This window comes from Babylonia areolata, chromosome 6, assembly GCF_041734735.1.
Source record: "Babylonia areolata isolate BAREFJ2019XMU chromosome 6, ASM4173473v1, whole genome shotgun sequence".
NCBI classification, from domain to species: Eukaryota; Metazoa; Mollusca; class Gastropoda; order Neogastropoda; family Buccinidae; genus Babylonia; species Babylonia areolata.
This window is the reverse complement of record NC_134881.1, coordinates 20,444,062-20,460,821: the sequence shown is the minus strand read 5'-3', so window position 1 is coordinate 20,460,821 and position 16,760 is coordinate 20,444,062. Positions and strand designations below refer to the sequence as shown.

Sequence of the window (16,760 nt, the reverse complement as noted above, 5' to 3'; positions counted from 1 at the left end):
TGTCTATCTGTCTGTCTATCAAGGAGTTTGTTATCAAGATGATTAACAAAAATATTCCTTCTGTGTCTTAGCTTTGGACAAATTATACTGAGCAAAAATCTGTGATGTGGTTCCATATTGCATTGAAAAATTGTATGACATGGTTAGAATCAAGTCCTGTTTTTGTTTCGTTTGTGTTTTTCCTTTCAGTATGTAGGTTTTAAAGCAAGGCTTTTTTTTCTGTTAAACACATGGATGTACTGAGAACCTGTGAGTAGTCCAGAACAGCTTCTCCTTCGTTATCTCGGTAAACAGCTATCTCCTCCATTACCCCCGTGTATTGAAAAATCCTGTAAAGCAGTGCACCAAGTTTGTTTTCAGATCTCAGAAAACTGATAGCCGTAAACAGGAGGGCTGTGACAAACAAGCCATGCACATGAAGTTCATGTCTGTAGCTGTTTTGATGGATCACTTCGGTTGCATTCATCTGCTTCACTTTCCATGCTGCACTGTACTCATTACTCATGGTTCTTCTCCTAGTGAAAAAGCTCTTGAACTTTCCAGACTGTAAAAATGAAGACAGTTGGGAAATATGGTTCTATTTTGATTGCCCCCTTCAGCCCCCCCCCCCCCTCCCCACCCCCACCTCCCCTGTTCCCAAGTTAATGTGGAACTAGCTGCCTTCCTGTCTGCAGAACACTCCAGCTATGAGTGAATTTAAAATCTTTCCCAAGCAGTCCCTATCTAAGTGGATTTTGAGTGTTTGTTGTATTACTGGCTTTGTGTGTGTGTGTGTGTGTGTGTGTGTGTGTGTGTGTGTGTATGGCTGTTCATGAGTTTGTGTGGAGTTTGTGCATGTATTATAATTGTGCGGATAGATTGTGTACAGCAAACTGCCTTGCATTTCTGTGGGGTGTGCACTTCATTGTTATTGTTATCATTATTATTAACAGTGTTATATGATATTTAGTATTATTTGTAGTAAAGGTAGTAGTAGTAGTGATATCATTATTCTGACATGGTTGTTGCAGTTGCACATCGAGGCCCATGCAGAGCCCACGTCCCCTGAAGGCAAGGAGGTGGACTTCTTCTCAGAGCACACCAAGGACGAGGGAGAGGACCTGATGGCAGAACAGAAACTGTTTGCACCACAGCCTGTCAAGAACGGGGCCTTGAACAATTCACAGGGTCAGTTGTTTGGGTCTACAGGGCTACTTTGGCAGTCAGTGATTTCTTTTGTCATTAATTATTGATTTGACGGGCGCAGTAGCCGATTGGTTTAAGCGTTGGATTTTCAGTCTGTGGATCCCAGGTTCAGATCTTGGTCTCCCAGGTCGATATATGTGCAGACCTGCTTGTACCTGAACCCTTCGTGTCCATAAGCAAACAGAAGATCAAATACGCACATTAAAGGTCCTGTAATCCTTGTTATCGTTCAGTTGGTTGTGGAAATAAGAACATACCCAGCATACACATTCCTGAAAATGGATAGTGGGGTAAAAACTGTCATACATGTTAAAAAAAAAAAAGAAAAAAAAAGCCCACTCATGTACATACGAGTGAGCATGGGAGTTGCAGCCCAAGAACAAAGAAGAAGAAGAAGATTTGATATATATTTTTTTTAAATACATTTTTATTGAATTTAATGGGTCACTGATTTATTGTAAATCATCTCGAAAAGCTGTAGAATGTGTACAAAATTTTTTCCTTACTACTAGTGTTGAGCTGGATTCCAGTATGTGTAAGTTCAAGTAAGAAGCAACCATTTTTGGTGCTTTTTTGTTGTTTTTTAGGGAGGAGGAGAGTGAGGGCTTTGTGCCTACTTTTGATATACATTTACAAAGGTTTAGAATATTCTGATTCTGTTTAAATATATTTCCCAAACAACTGTTCTGCTTTAGAGTTCAGAAATTGTGTGTCCAAGTCTTAGACCACTTTCTTGTTGACTATAAATACAACTTTATAAGGATACTGATGGAAGTAAGTACTTAAATTAATGTGTTCATTTTTGTCACCGGCCAAAATGTTGTCCGAAGTTGAAGTCTGTGTTTGTCCTGATTTTTGTCACAAAAGGCTTTAAGCATTGTTTTTAGGTGTGTTTGTGATCATTCAGTCATCACCAGCATGTGTCCAGGCTTGTGTGATGGACACCTGCGAGGTCCGTGTCTTGTCTGTTTGTGTGAACAGAGCCGAATGTGGGTCCTTATGGCCAACCTGCATTCAGGTTTGTGTGATGGTTGTCTATGAGTTCTGTGTATTGTCTGTGTGTGTTTGAACAGAGCCGGGCGTGGGTCCCAGTGTGGAGGCCGCCCTCAGCACCTCCCCCACACAGGCTGCCAGCCAGCTGGAGCCCCGCAAAACTCTGATCGGCGCCAAGAAGGCCCCTGCTGGCAAGAAAGGGGTGGGTACAGCCTCCTTTGTAATGTTTGTGTTTGTGTTGTGTCATTGAGACCATACTTTTTTTTTTTCTTTCTTTTTTTCGCTCTTGACGGACGATCTGTGATTTTGTCACTGTGGTTGACCAAACCGTCAGTAAAGTAGCCAGTGTGGAACAACGGTACATATGATAATGAATGTACCTAGCGTTTGATTGTGTAATTGAATATTGATGATAGAATAATGTGTTTGCATAGCCAGTATTACTGTAAAGCACTGACACCTGGTTGATGCAAAGCCAGCATTGCAGAGCATTGATACCTGGTTAGTTGAAAACTAGCATTGCAGAATATTGATACCTGGTTGATATATATCCAGGATGTTCCTCCTGGACACTCATTTACCAGTTCATGAGGGATATCAATGTTTTTTTGTTTTTTTTTTGTTTTGTTTTAACTTGAATCAATTCATATGTGGTCTGAGACATAACATTGGTGAAATGATCTTTTTATGCTGTTAAGATATACTTTTTCAGTTTTATGTGGATTGAGTAAGACGTGAGCGAATAGATTCTTTTGACGTTACTTTAATAAACCATAACGTTATTTTGTGTGTGTTTTTTTGACTGGCTTTAACAACTGGCGGGTGATTAGCCCCTTGAAATGGCCTCTTTGTGGTCAGCTGGCCTGTAAGCAACATGATTTAGTTTGATTTGACTCATGTTTGATATAAAGCCAGGAATTCCTCAGCATTGTTGCCTTGGTCCGTGCAACTGCAAGGCAAAGCACTGACAATCACCACATCCCTGTGTTGTGTTGTTGCCTGCGTGCAGAAGGGCCTGGGGGCCCAGCGGGTGAAGGCCAACTTCACGGAGATCGAGAACCGGGCCCAGCAGGCGGACAAGGAGCGGGAGGAGTTTGTCAAGAACCAGGCCATCCAGGAGGCCAAGACCCAGGAGGAGCAAGAGAAACAGATGTCAGTATTCCGCCTGATTCTTGGCTTTTTTTTAATATTTTTTTTTTTTATTTATCTTTCTTTCTTATTCTTTTTCTCTTTTTTCTGTGTGGTCTTTTTTCTGTTTGGTCTTTTTTTTTGTTTGTTTTGTGTGTGTGTGTGTGTGTGTGTGTGTGTGTGTGTGTGTGAGTATGTGTGTGTGTGAGTATGTGTGTGTTTGTGTGCTGGTCTTTGACTGTGTTCTTTCCTTTTTCTCTGTGTGTGTGTGTGTGTGTGTGTTGTTGTTGTTGTCTTCAGTTTAACGTCTTTCCACTTGAAGTGATATTAGACGGGGGGGAAAAAAAAAAAAAAAAAAAAAAAAAAAAAAAAACAACCGTGGGGGTAGGGGCTGTGAGAGGGGGAGGGGTAAAAGTGTGTGTATGTGTGGAGGGTGAATAGGGAGAGACAACGCTAGGAAAAATGGAAACGTTATAAACGCCAACATCAAACAAATATAACATCTATAACAAATGTCCTATAAGACTATGCAGCAAACCTTCTGCAATAACAAATAACATATTGGAATTGTTAATAACACATTCAAAAGAACTTTTGGTGAAGTCTGGCAAAAAACATTTTAGATTCTGACATTCGAATATTACATGGTTGCTAGAAATATGTTCTCCACATATGCATCTGACATCTTTGCTGAACTTTGTTACAAAAGCGTTCAGTTTTATCCTGTTTGATAATGTATGAATCTGCCTTAATCTTATTGAATTACTGTATGTATTTGACTGATCGATAGTTCCCGGTTGTTGGCCATTAATTACACTATGGTTTAAAGCTTTGCCGTTTTCTTGGTATAATTCTCTGACTTTGTTCCACGATGTTTTTTCTAGTATTCGATAACCCTCTTGTACAGATAGAGGCACATAAAGTTCTATGGTTCCCTGTTCGTTCTTTGCACCTTTTCTTGCAGCCCTGTCAGCCCATTCATTGCAGAGAATACCAAGATGTGAAGGAACCCAGAAAAACGTAATATGTGTTCCTTTCAAGCTTAAAAGATGTAAAATGTGGCTGATTTCTAGTATGATTTTAGATTTGTTCTTACAATTTGGTGAGTTTAAAGCACATAATACAGATTTGGAATCAACGCAAAACAAGACTTGTAGAAGGCAAATTGGAAGATCAAGAATATGATTTAGAGCCATAAGAACAGCAATAAGTTCAGCAGTGAATATTGAACGATTTTTACCAATATAGTATGATCTTTCCGTTTTCAGTTCTGGTATAACAAAAGCTGAACCTGCTTGGCCATTGTCTAATAGTGAGCCATCTGTGTAGATCTGTAAATGATCACGGTATCTATTTTGAAGGTGTACTCGGACTTCCGTTGCCATGATATTCGGATTTTCATTCTTTTTAATGTCAGTATGATTAACATCAAAATGTCTTTATTCATCTCCCAGATGGGGTATGGACTTACGGTCTTCTGTGTGTCTACGTCATCTGAATTAATTTTAGATTTTTCGAACAGGTTTGACACAAACGTGCCAATGGGTGTTAAATAAGATATGTTTTTAGCTCTTTTGGGGAAGCTGTTTTCGGATGTAATTTTTACTTCCTCTGATGTATAATTTTCAGTTGTTGAGCTTCTCAGTACGTATTTAGCACATGCGAGGTCTCGGTATTCATCTAAAGGTAGTACTCCTATTTCTTTGTATGTTCCGAGGGTCGATGCATGGAAAGGTACACCAAGGGCAAGTCTATATGCTTTGCAGTCTATGCTTTGAAGTTTCTTTAGCAAATATTTTGGAGCATTGAAAAAGACTTCTTGTCCATAGGATAGTTTGGATCGAATAAGTGATGATGATAAATGTTTCAAAATCGTTGTATCTTGTCCCCAGTATTGTTTACTCACAATTTTGAGTAAGTTTAGAGATTTTCTTGTTTTTGTTAATATATATTCAATATGGCTGTTCCAAGTTAGTTTTGAAGTAAGTATCAATCCTAAAAACTTAACAGTATCTTTATACTGAATTGTCTCATTTTCAATCTTAAATGTTGGTAACTCTTCTGGGTTTGTACCATTGTTAAAAAGCATAATATGTGTTTTTTCTGATGATAATGTAAGACCATTATCAGCAATATATCTATTTAATCTATCTATTTCTCGTTGGTATATTTTCTTGATATAGTTTAAAGCCCTTTTGGATGTATTCCGTTTCATAGTTACATTCATCCACATACATATATCATCTGCGTATTGCACTAGGATCACATCATTTGATAAGTGTTTGGGTAAGTCGTTCAACAAGATATTAAATAAAACAGGGGCAATAACAGAACCTTGGGGTAATCCCATGTGAAGAGTTTTAGGATTTGAGTATGTATTCCCGACCCGTACCTGTATACTTCTTTCACTCAGGAAATCTTTGATATAATCATAGAGATGTCCTGAAAAGCCAACAGATTTCAGTTTAAAGAGTAACTTTGCATGCCAAACTTGATCATAGGCTTTCTTCACATAAAAAAAAGTTGCAAGAACGTTTTTCCTTCTAGCGAATTGTTGTTTTACATGTGTTGTAAGTTTTACCAAATTATCAATTGCAGATCTACCTCTCTGAAAGCCCGCTTGGTTAATTGGGATAATCTTATTTTTATGACAATAGTACATCAGCCTTCTCAAAATTATTCTTTCCATTAGTTTACCAGTATGTGATGTTAGTGCAATTGGCCTGTAGCTGCTCTTATCTGTTTTGCATTTTCCTTGTTTATGAACTGGTATCACAATAGACTGTTTCCATTGTGCTGGCATTAAACCATCAATCCAACACTTTTGAAAAATATCAAACAGTAAAACAACAAAATTTTCTGGTAAATGTCTCAGCATCTCATTTGAGACTGCATCAAGTCCTACAGATGTTTTCTTTTTAGGGAGGGATACTAATGCTTCTAATGTGTGTGTGTGTGCATGTGTGTACGTGTATTGGTTTCTGACTGTGCTCTTTCCTTTTTCTGTGTGTGTGTTTTTCTCTCTCTTTCTCATTCTCTCTCTCTCTCTCTCTCTCTCTCTCTCTTTTTCTCTCTCACTTTTGTGTTGGTGCTGAGAATAGATAATTTTTTACTGTTTTTTTTTTTTTCTTTTTGACGTGCATGCGTGCTGTGTGGTGGTGCAGGGCCTCCATGCGGCTGGCCTACCAGGACATGAGCCTTCAGCGCAAGAAGCAGGAGGAGAAGATCAAGGCCACGGACCCCAAGAAGGCCGAGCAGCTGGAGCGACTGGGCATGGGCTTCATCTCCAACAAGTGAGTGCAGCGCACACACACCACCACACCACACCACATCACACCACACCACACCACACCACACAACACCACACACTGCTTCTCCCTATTTTTATTTTTGTTTCTGTAATTTTTGTCTTATTCATTATTTATATTTTTCATTTATTTATTTACTGATTTGTTTACTTATTTATTTATTTTGTTTGTTTATTTTATTTTATTTTATTTTTTAAATTTTTTTGTTTGTTTTATTTTCTTTTCCCTGATCACCTGGCTAAGCGCGTTTGGTTACGCTGCCTAGCAGATGTGGCATTGCATTTCTTTATGGATTTGTCCGAACTTAGTGACGCCTCATTGAGCAACTTTGAACTGAACTAAACCTTTTGCTGCTCTTTGATGATGAGTTTTGAGTTTGAGTGGTCAGCTGTTCTGTGTTTGTTGTTTGTTTGTTTTTGATGATATTTGTGTGTTTGTTGTATGATCTTTGTTTGTTCATAGTTTGTCGTGGTTAAACCATAAAAAAGATATGGGGAGAAGAGAGTCAGAGATGGTATATTGATTGATTGAATGAATGATGATGGTGTTCTAAATTTTTTTGTTTATTATTTGAATGCTTTTTGATGATATTTATATGTTTATTGTTGTATTTATCTGTATGTTTATTGTTTGTTGCCTACTTCTTGTATGTTCATTCATTGTTTTGGTTAACTTTGAGTGGAAAGCTTGAAGTGGTGACTAGTTTTTATTGTACTTATTTTATTCTTGAAGTACATGCTAACAGGGCGATAGCCTTGAGATGGCCTTAGTGGTAGGCGAGGCTCTGAGCACTGTAATTTGAATTTAATTACACATACTTAACCGTGACCCACTAGTGCAGACTCCGGCAGGGGTCTGACATTCCTGTCCTGTGCAAACTACTATCAGCCTATGCGGAGAAAACGAAAGTAGCTACGGCTGATAACCTCCCGGAAGTAGGTAACCTCCCCTTTGCCCCCTGACTAGCGCCCTCGAGAAAATTTCCTTTTAAATTTGTTTGTTTTTGTTTTTTAAAAGAGTAGGAAGAAGAGATAGATAGTTATTGATTTAATGATGACGGATGGGCTTTTTGGGGGGATGTTTAGGGAAAGGCGACTTCAGAGAAATCCAGAATCGTGATAATGAATTAGGTTTGTAAAGCTACATTATGATTGTGTTGTTTTTTTCTTCTCCTTCTTCCTCTTGTTCGTCTGTTTTTAATTTGTTTCCTGACTATAGGACTTCATAAAAACTTCCTTTTTTTTTTTAATAACTGAACAATGAAACTTACTCTCCCCTCGCTCCTTTTTTGTTATTGTTTGTGTGTGTCTTTTTATTTGTTTTGTTTGTTGCTGTACAAACTGTCCATATGGTGAGTTGACCTGTTGTGGTGGTGGTGATATTCAAGAGAAAATAATAACCTTCAGATTAAGTTTTATTCAATTTACCCTTTACACATGCTTCAGTAATCACTTCACAGCTTGCATGCCAAAACTGAACAACAATCCGTTTGAGAACAAAATATTACTGATTATTTTTCTGACTTGACTTAACTCCTTTCAGCTTTCACTGCTGGAAAACTACTTGTTCGTAAGTATTTAGATTGTTTCGATCTTCATGGGAAGAAATGGGTTAATGTCTAAGGGAAATATTATACTCTGTGACTTCAGTATGAGTGAAAGTGTGCAACCAGACTGCAAGATGGTGCAGAAAACGGAAAGCTTTTTATTTATTTTATATCATTTATTTATTCATATTTTGCTGGGTTGACAGAGGTATCAGCCACTCGGCCCTGAGTGACATGCAGACCATCAAGCAGGAGGCCCCCAGCAGGTCCCGCAACTCTGACCGTGACTACTACTCCTCCCGCTCCTCCAACCGTGACAGGGACTTCTTTGAGGATGAGCTGGATTCCATGTCCGCCTTCTCCTCCTCCAAGTGAGACTGACTTCAGATTTTTATTTATTTGTTGTTGGTTTTTTTTTGTTTTGTTTTTTATATTCAGAAAACATGCAGTCACACACTATCAAGAACATTCCTGCAGAAATTGGCACGAAGGCACTTAAAATACAGACACACCATCTACACTGCACATCTGCACACGTGTGAGCGTAAACACACACACACACACACACACAAATAAAATTCAAAAAGCACTCAAAAAAAAAAGAGAAAAAAGAAATAGCATATGGGCACAATCAGAGAAGAACTTTAAAGATTTACTTGTGCGTGTATTCATGCATTAACTATTACTAGTATTAGTTTGTATTTTGGAGATGGCCTTGCATTCCTTTTAGTGTAAGTAATGATTGAGAAATATATGATTAGCAGATTCAACACTTTTTTTTTTTTTTTAAGTATAGTTTAGGTTCTGTGTTCAGTGTGAATGGGTGAGATCAGAAGCATTTTCATGATCTGTTTTAATGGAGAGAAGGTGGCAGATAAACCGATTTCTCTTTGAAACGAGGAAGGAAATAGATATTTATAACTTTCTTTAAAGTTTAGCTTTTATCTGAGACATGGATTAATTGGTCTGTAACATTATCTTAGTTGATATTTTAACATGATTTGGATATCAGTATATCTTTGCTGTTGGCTGGGCGTTGAGAGGTGGCTGAATTTGTTGACAGGCTTATCTACCAATACAATGTCCATGAGAGTCTGAGTTTGAGTCCTGGTCTTTTCCTTTCTCCCCAGTTTGACTGGAAAATCAAACTGAGTGTTACATCATTCAGATGAGATGACGAACTGAGGTCCCTTGTGCAGCAAACACTCGACGCACTGAAAAAGAACTCATGGCAGCATAAGCCCCTGGCAAGAATTTTATGAAAAAATCCACACACAAATACACAAATATAATATATAAGGCATGCAGGCATGGCCTGACTAGCAATTTAGGATATGCTGCTGGTCAGGCATGTGCCGGGCAGTTGTGGTGTAGTCTATGGATTTGTTTGAATGCAGTGATGAGAAACCGAAACTGTTGTTGTTGTGCAGGAGAGGAGGTGGGGACAGCGCCAGGGGGTCTCGGATGGACGACTTTGGCTGGGGCAACCCCAACAAGGGGGGCTCCTGGGATATTGACTCTTTTGAAAAGTCCAGCAGCAGTCGATCGGAGGCTATCTCGTCACGATCTGACGACAGGTTTGCCTCTAATTTTAGATATTAATCATAAAGTTGTACATACCCTTTAATTAAATCTTTTCTGCTGGCAGAGCCACTCATTTATTTTGGCTAAAATGAATTTGTTGTGAAGACGTTTTTTTTTTTCTGAGAGTCAGGGAACAAAGTTGTTTTGATACACCACTTCTGTCTGTCTCTTTCTGTTTTGCTTGTTTTTTCCCTATCTTTTTGATACTCTTTTTTTTATTGTCATGTTTGGGAACAAAAGTCTTATTTGTTTACAAACTGCCAAATGAATTGTACATGTTCTGTTGTTGTTTTTTGTTGTTGATTTTTTAATCTTTAAAAAAATGTTTTTATAAGTGTAGTTTTCCTGTGATTGTTGAAATGTATGAATAATATTGGATCTGCACAGTGCTTACTTTTGGCAGCATGCATTAATGTTTGTGAATAACAGACTGCTGGGTTGTAGATTTACGTGATTTTATGGATCTGAAAGACACTGACGCTATTTATTACTTTGACTTCTTTTTCTTTTTTTTTTCTTTGTTTTGCTTCGTTCAGTGAGGCTTGTTTTAATGGAACTAAGGATACTGACAGAATGTTATGAAGCCTTGATGATTGTTTATTGACTTCCTAAAACTTTTTTTTTGTTGTTTTTGTGGCAAACAGTAGTAGCGTGCAGTTGAAACAGAACTGTTTGGAAGCATGACCAAAGCATGACAGTGGAGTGTGACACACAGTCATTATATCCTTATACATGACTTCCCTTTGGTTGTTGTAATGATGAAATGTTCAGGCCGGTATTTATCACCTTTTTTTGCTAGTATGTGCTGTTCACATGTCCAGTGTGCATGCAGAAAAGAATCGCATTAAAAACGTCCAAAAAAACCAAACTGCAGCAGTTCAGGTCTGGTCTCTTCTTTTTGATCCATTGCACTAACACTCACAGGCTTTATTTGTATAGATTTTAAAAATATTTTTTTATTTTTTATTTTTTATTATTTCAAAATCTTAGTATGCTTTTTCTGTTTGTGTCACACAGTAGTATTAACCTTTTTTTTCTGGTGTTTGCAATCTGCTTCTGTTTGTTCTGACGCAGACATTCTTTAAAGACACACCCTTCATGCTTGCAAACAAATGCATGTGTGCTTGTACACACCCCATAAGCAAAGTTAAGACACAAACTTGCATGTGCACATGTATCTACCTAGGCGCATACTCAGACTTGCAGGCAGACAGGCACAGACAAACAGTATGCATTGTGCCACAAGCATGTATATAGACAGATGTACTTGCATTTATACATACATACACATAAACATACACACGTTTATATAAACAGATATATGAATAAAAACTGAAACACACATGCAGACATCATGCACTACCACTCAGGTATGTATTGAGACTTGAACACATATGCACAAGACATGCACACACTATATACCTGCACACACACACACATACACACATGCACATGCACACGCGCACACACACACACCAATACATTTCACCCCGTACAAGGTTGTTCCACCAAAGACCATGAGCCTCAAGCGATGTCATCACACTCGCACTTTTGACTTAATGTACTAGAGTCCTTGCTTAGTTTGTGCTGTGCTTGCTACCCATACCTATACCCATGTGATTGTGCAAGTTGTTGACTGTAGTGTCCATGCAAGCTAGTCTGAAACAGACCTCATTAGAGCTGTAGTCCAGAGTCCCAGGCATGACACACTCGGTCTGAAATAAGATGGAGGGGGTTGGGGTGGAAGGGGGGGGGGGATTTGAAAAGCAGCACACTTCTTACAGTTTTACATAAAATTGTGAAGGTAACTTTTTGATTTAGGGACTGAAACAGAAGAAATTCTCAGTGTGAATCACTGTTTACCCCATACAAATCCCCCTCCCTCCCACATCCACCAAAAAAAAAACATACATAGTGGACAGATAAGACGTTGATCAAGATCCAGGGTCCTTTTTAAAATTGATTTCAAACAAAATGATTTACCCCAGAAGATTTGAGATGAGTATTTATGATCAGTGAAACAGTTTCCCCTATTAACAAATATTGCAGTGATATTTTCTGGGATTCTGGTGGTGAATTTTTTTTTCTCTAGATCTCTCCTGATACGCATCGGCATGCCTCGGTATTTGCAGCAGTTTGTCATCATTGGTCCACTGATACAGTATTCCATAGTGACTGCAGCGCTGCCATGGGTCTGATGATTGCTCAAAATATGCCATCACACCACATCCCACACATCATCACTACATTGTTTTGTATATTTGAAACCTAGGCTCATCATGTTTTGCATGCACCCTGAATGTTCTGGAATCTACACGTTCTTTTTGTTCCTGAAGAAGAAAAAACAACCCAAAAACAAAAAAGACCAATCACTGGCATATCTAAGCATGTGCCATGTTGATAAGACTGACATATATGTACACATTTTATTCAGTGAGACTTTTTTTTTCAAACATCCGTATTTGGAGAGATTGCAGAAGGATGAACTTTGTTGTTAATCCTTGATAAACATTGCAGCAACATGTTCAGTTGTGCAGAATGATATTGTTTTGCTGACTGTTGTTTCAGGTTGGGAAGTGGATATATATGTGTTCCATGGTCTTTTATTATATTTTTCAAGGCTTGTATCAAACAGTAATAAATAACTTCAAATCAAAACAAGACAGTGCTAAAGTCATGTCTGGCTTCTCCCAGCAACCAATGCCAAATTGAAGAGTAGTATTTATATCCTATTTAAGCTTGAACAAATACTTCACTGGTATTAATATTCCTAAGGAAGAGGGAAAGAGATACAGTAGCGTACTCTTTTTTCCTCTTTCCACCTTACTGATAAAGTTGTGATTACGCCATTATCATCACAAACGAAAGTATTAGAAATGTTTTAAAAAGTGAAAATCTAGTTATCTGTATTATTGCTGAATAAAAAATAAAAAGGAGGAATAAAAACCAGCTCCAACAACAGAAACAAATACTGAAAACAAAAACAAAATCAACGCAGCATTGAAAACAGGAACAAGTTTCACTGGACAAACTATTTAAAAAAACAAAAAGTACATTGTACCAAGTTATCACAGAGTACAAGACACAAAACCAGTACAGAAACAGGGAGAGGGGAAAAAAGGAAGAAGAAAAAAAAAGAAAAATGAAAACAAGAATAAATCAGACATGGAATTCAGTGTCTTAAAAGTTTGTTTTGAACTCTTTACATCAGCTGTACGGGATTTCTTCATAACTTTGACTGGTGTCAGTGTCTCATTCAATTCACCCACTTCAGTTGTTTTTTTTCTGTTACATTTTTTGATGGACCTGCAGACACTTGTATTATTTAGGTATCAAGCATAACATATGAAACAGAACACACAATTGCCATGGCAGAAAAAAGGACTGTTTTGAGACAGCATTGTGTTGCCAAGGAAACAGACTTGTGATAAAACATGCAGACGTAAAAGATAAACAGGATAATGGCCAAAAACAAGTTGAAGTGAGAAACGCAAATTTTTATGTTTGCTGAATAATGGTTGTTTCAGCAGAACAGTACTGGTTAGTCCCAACTCTTGAGTGGAATTTTTATGCCAAACTTTTCGCAGACCCAACCTTTTTAATTGTCATATTGTAACATATTTTCCAAGGTCTTTGAGTGATTGACAGTGCTGTGGTTTTTATTAAAGCTTTATTTATATCAGCAGTATGTAGCAACTATCACTGTATCAGTCTACAATGAAAGTCTTTGCCAGGGATATGTAGTGATTGTCTTACGATAGTAATATCTTTATGATACAGTAACTAATTTCAGATTTTGCAGGCATACTCAGTTACTGTCTTTCACTATTAGAGTAATGTGATTGTAAAACTGAATAGCTTGTCACAGTGATTGTCCTGTGGCGTTGTGGTATGTTTTGTTAACAACAAAAAATCAGTGGTTAGTTTTGTTGTACTGAAGCCTTTGCCTGTTTTACACAAATTGGCTCACAGTGATTTTGACTCTCTTATGGTGACAGTTGGTAAGGTTTTGTCATGGAGTGCAATTATCACAGCAGCACTGGTTATTAAGACATTTTCAGTGATGGACACTCTTTGTGATTCAGCGATGTGGTTTGTTAAGGCACTACCGCTGATTTTTCAATAACTGTACTGGCTTTACCGGTGACTGTCTGAAAGTGTTGTGTTGTGGCTGTGAACAGTTTTGAACATGTGGAGGCAGAGGAGGAAGAGGAAGAAACGATCGAGGGCAAAAGCGCTGTGTCTTCGGGGTAACTTGTGGGCTAACTGTAGATGGTGGTTAATATTGTCCTGGGTCCCCTGTCCTTGCGTGGGGTAACTCATTTTGCTTGGTGCTTTCGTTTTCTTTTTATTTGCTTGATTTTTCGGCAGCTTGCTGGCGAGATAATGCCACATTCATGGAATAATTGCAACGTATGTAAATATACTTACTTATTGTTGTAATGAACTTAATCTTTCTGCTACCAAGTGGCTAAAACTAACGCATCACGTGGAAAATTATTACTCAAATATTATTTCAGCTTTAGGTACAATGTTACCATTTCAACATGTCGGTTAACTATGAAATATGCAAGTGGATGAGTTTAAAAATGTAACAAAAAGAGTGGACTGTAAATTTCTGATTTCACATATACTAATGGCTACTTTCTGTTTGATTTCACAAATTTTTTATGTCCCGTCGTCTGTACGAACAGTGGCAGAAAATGATTAGAAAGGATATATGAGGCATGTTGACCATGGAACATGGTTTGCGGCTGTGCTTGTGCCAAGTTAATGGAAACAGAAAAGTAATGTATGCCACCTGTGGACTTGGATCAAACTGCCTGATTCATTTTTCAGACACATGTCAAATATTTCTTGTGCATGCTGATATTAAACAGGCAGGTTATGATAGAAGAACAGGGGATGTTTTAAATAGTGCAATGCGTACTTGACTGCACTTCAGATACAGACAGCATAGTACGACATTTACTTATCTGCTTTCTTAGAGTATGTATCACATTTAATTGGACACGTAAAAAGGCATGCATGCACGCACGCACGCGCGCACGCACACACACACACACACACACACACACACACACACACACACACACACACACACACACTCTCTCTCTCTCTCTCTCTCGCTCTCTCTCATGCTCACACATGCATCATAATCAGGTACATGCACATGATCAAAGAAATATGTACACGATCATATGCACTTGCTTGTGTGTACGCACACACACACAAGTGTATTCACATGCACAGAAGGATTTGGTAGAGAGCAGGCATCAGAATGAGGCATTAAGTAGGGGTAGAGGGTAATCCTATATGCAATTTTAAAAAACCAGAGGAACGAGAAGAAAAATGAGTAGAGGTTGCATATTGAAAGTTTCAAGAGGAGAATTTTATGAAAGTAACAGGCATGCATATTCGTTTAATATGCAAGTTGCTTGTATTTTATTCCCTTCCCCTAAGTCAATAAACTTGCATATTTTTTCTGATTTTTTTTTTTTCTTTTTTTTTTTCAGAATTTTGAGATGCAAATCTCAAAATGAGAATTGATTAAAGTGACAGTTGTGCTTGTTTGTTTCACTTGCATGTATCTCATCCATTCCCCCAAAAGTGGCATGTGTTCTGGCTGTGTTCCCTCCTCCCTCTTCCCAGTAATCATTACCAGCCTTCTTTTTTTTTATTCTTTTTTTTTAATGCTTTTTTTTTTTTAATAATAAAAATGTAATCAGCCGTTCTAGATATCAGTAAACTTGTAGGAGCAGTGTTTGCCAGTACTTGTTTTCCAAAGTCACTGTTTTTCACTTACGTATCTATTTTTATTGCAACCAGTAAAATATACAAATATGTATATATATTTAAAAGAAGAAATAGGTATGTAGATGAAGAAACAACTGATAGTATAGAAACTGCAGTAAAATGCCCATGTTTAGGTTTCCTTAGTGGATAAAAAAAAGAAGAAAAAAGATGTAAGACTTGTGAATTCCTTTTCTGCAGGGGCAGATGGGAGAAGGAAAGGATTGTTATGTTTTCATGTACAAACATCAGCTGTACAGACATTAGCTAGCTGTCCACATATTGTCCAAAGTCATGCAAGACATTACTGTGCTTCCAAAGGTTTGTCATAAAGTGACTGACAAAACACAATCATCTCTCTTCCCACAGTTGATTCTGATGATGCACACATGAACACAGTCGGCAATCTCCAAATCTCCAAGGTCAACAGATAGTGCTGGAACCCAGTTTGTGTTTATTGCATGCAGAAGATCAAATGAGCATGTTAAAGATCCTTAAAGATCCATATTGGCGTTCATTGGGTTATGGAAACAAGACCACACACACTCAGCATCGTACCTCTGAAAGCGGAGTATGGCTTCCTACATTGCAGGCAGAGAAAAAACAACAACAAAAAAACACAAAAAAAAACGTCATACACATAAAAGGCGAGTCATACATGTTTACAATTGATGTTTGTACATATGAGTCAGAGCCCACAAACGCAGAAAAAGAAGAGAATTAGAAGAGAACTATATAACTTGGCTTGATGTAGAATGTATTATTGGTGAGGATATACAGAGTGCTTGATGAAGCGGGTTTGCCACCCAAAAACTCTTGAATATAGAAAGGGGGGGGGGGGGGGGGGGCGTTTGGGGAGGGTTGAAGAAGTTTTCACAGACAGAGGAAACATTGTTAGTCATATCCAGGTATGGGGAATATTTTGAAATGTTGCTAAAAAAAACAAACAAAAAAAACACCTTTTTGTTTACTTTCTTTTTTTTAAAAACTTTTTTTGTTGTTGATTATTTATTTTGCTTGTGATTTAGAATCAGTTAATGAAACTTAGCTGCAGTTCATCCAAGCTGAGAATGAAAGTTTCTTGTGTTTTCCAGGTTTAGGGTGATGTAGACATAGTTAGATAAAACAGCAAGGTATAGAAGGATGGATGTTATCCTTAGGGAGAAAAACAAACAAACAAACAAAAAAGACATGTGATATTTTACATTTGCTCTTCTTTTGCA

At 37.8% G+C, this 16,760-nt stretch overlaps 1 protein-coding gene across 7 annotated transcripts in view; it reads left to right on the top strand.

Annotated features, from left to right (window-relative positions):
* LOC143282818 (ADP-ribosylation factor GTPase-activating protein 2-like) overlaps positions 1-16,760 on the top strand; it is a 44,784-nt gene that overhangs the window by 10,635 nt on the left and 17,389 nt on the right. For 5 of the 7 annotated variants that reach the window (XR_013055311.1, XM_076588611.1, XM_076588608.1 and 2 more), the window contains 7 exons: positions 1,011-1,167; positions 2,259-2,380; positions 3,188-3,330; positions 6,471-6,599; positions 8,367-8,531; positions 9,591-9,737; positions 13,926-13,994. Coding sequence is in view for 6 of the 7 variants with exons in the window: in XM_076588611.1 (XP_076444726.1) it covers positions 1,011-1,167; positions 2,259-2,380; positions 3,188-3,330; positions 6,471-6,599; positions 8,367-8,531; positions 9,591-9,737; positions 13,926-13,994 (932 nt within the window). In the remaining variant the exon portion in view is untranslated. The remainder of the gene's footprint in view (positions 1-1,010; positions 1,168-2,258; positions 2,381-3,187; positions 3,331-6,470; positions 6,600-8,366; positions 8,532-9,590; positions 9,738-13,925; positions 13,995-16,760) is intronic. The other 2 variants (XM_076588613.1, XM_076588612.1) reach the window with 1 other exon arrangement.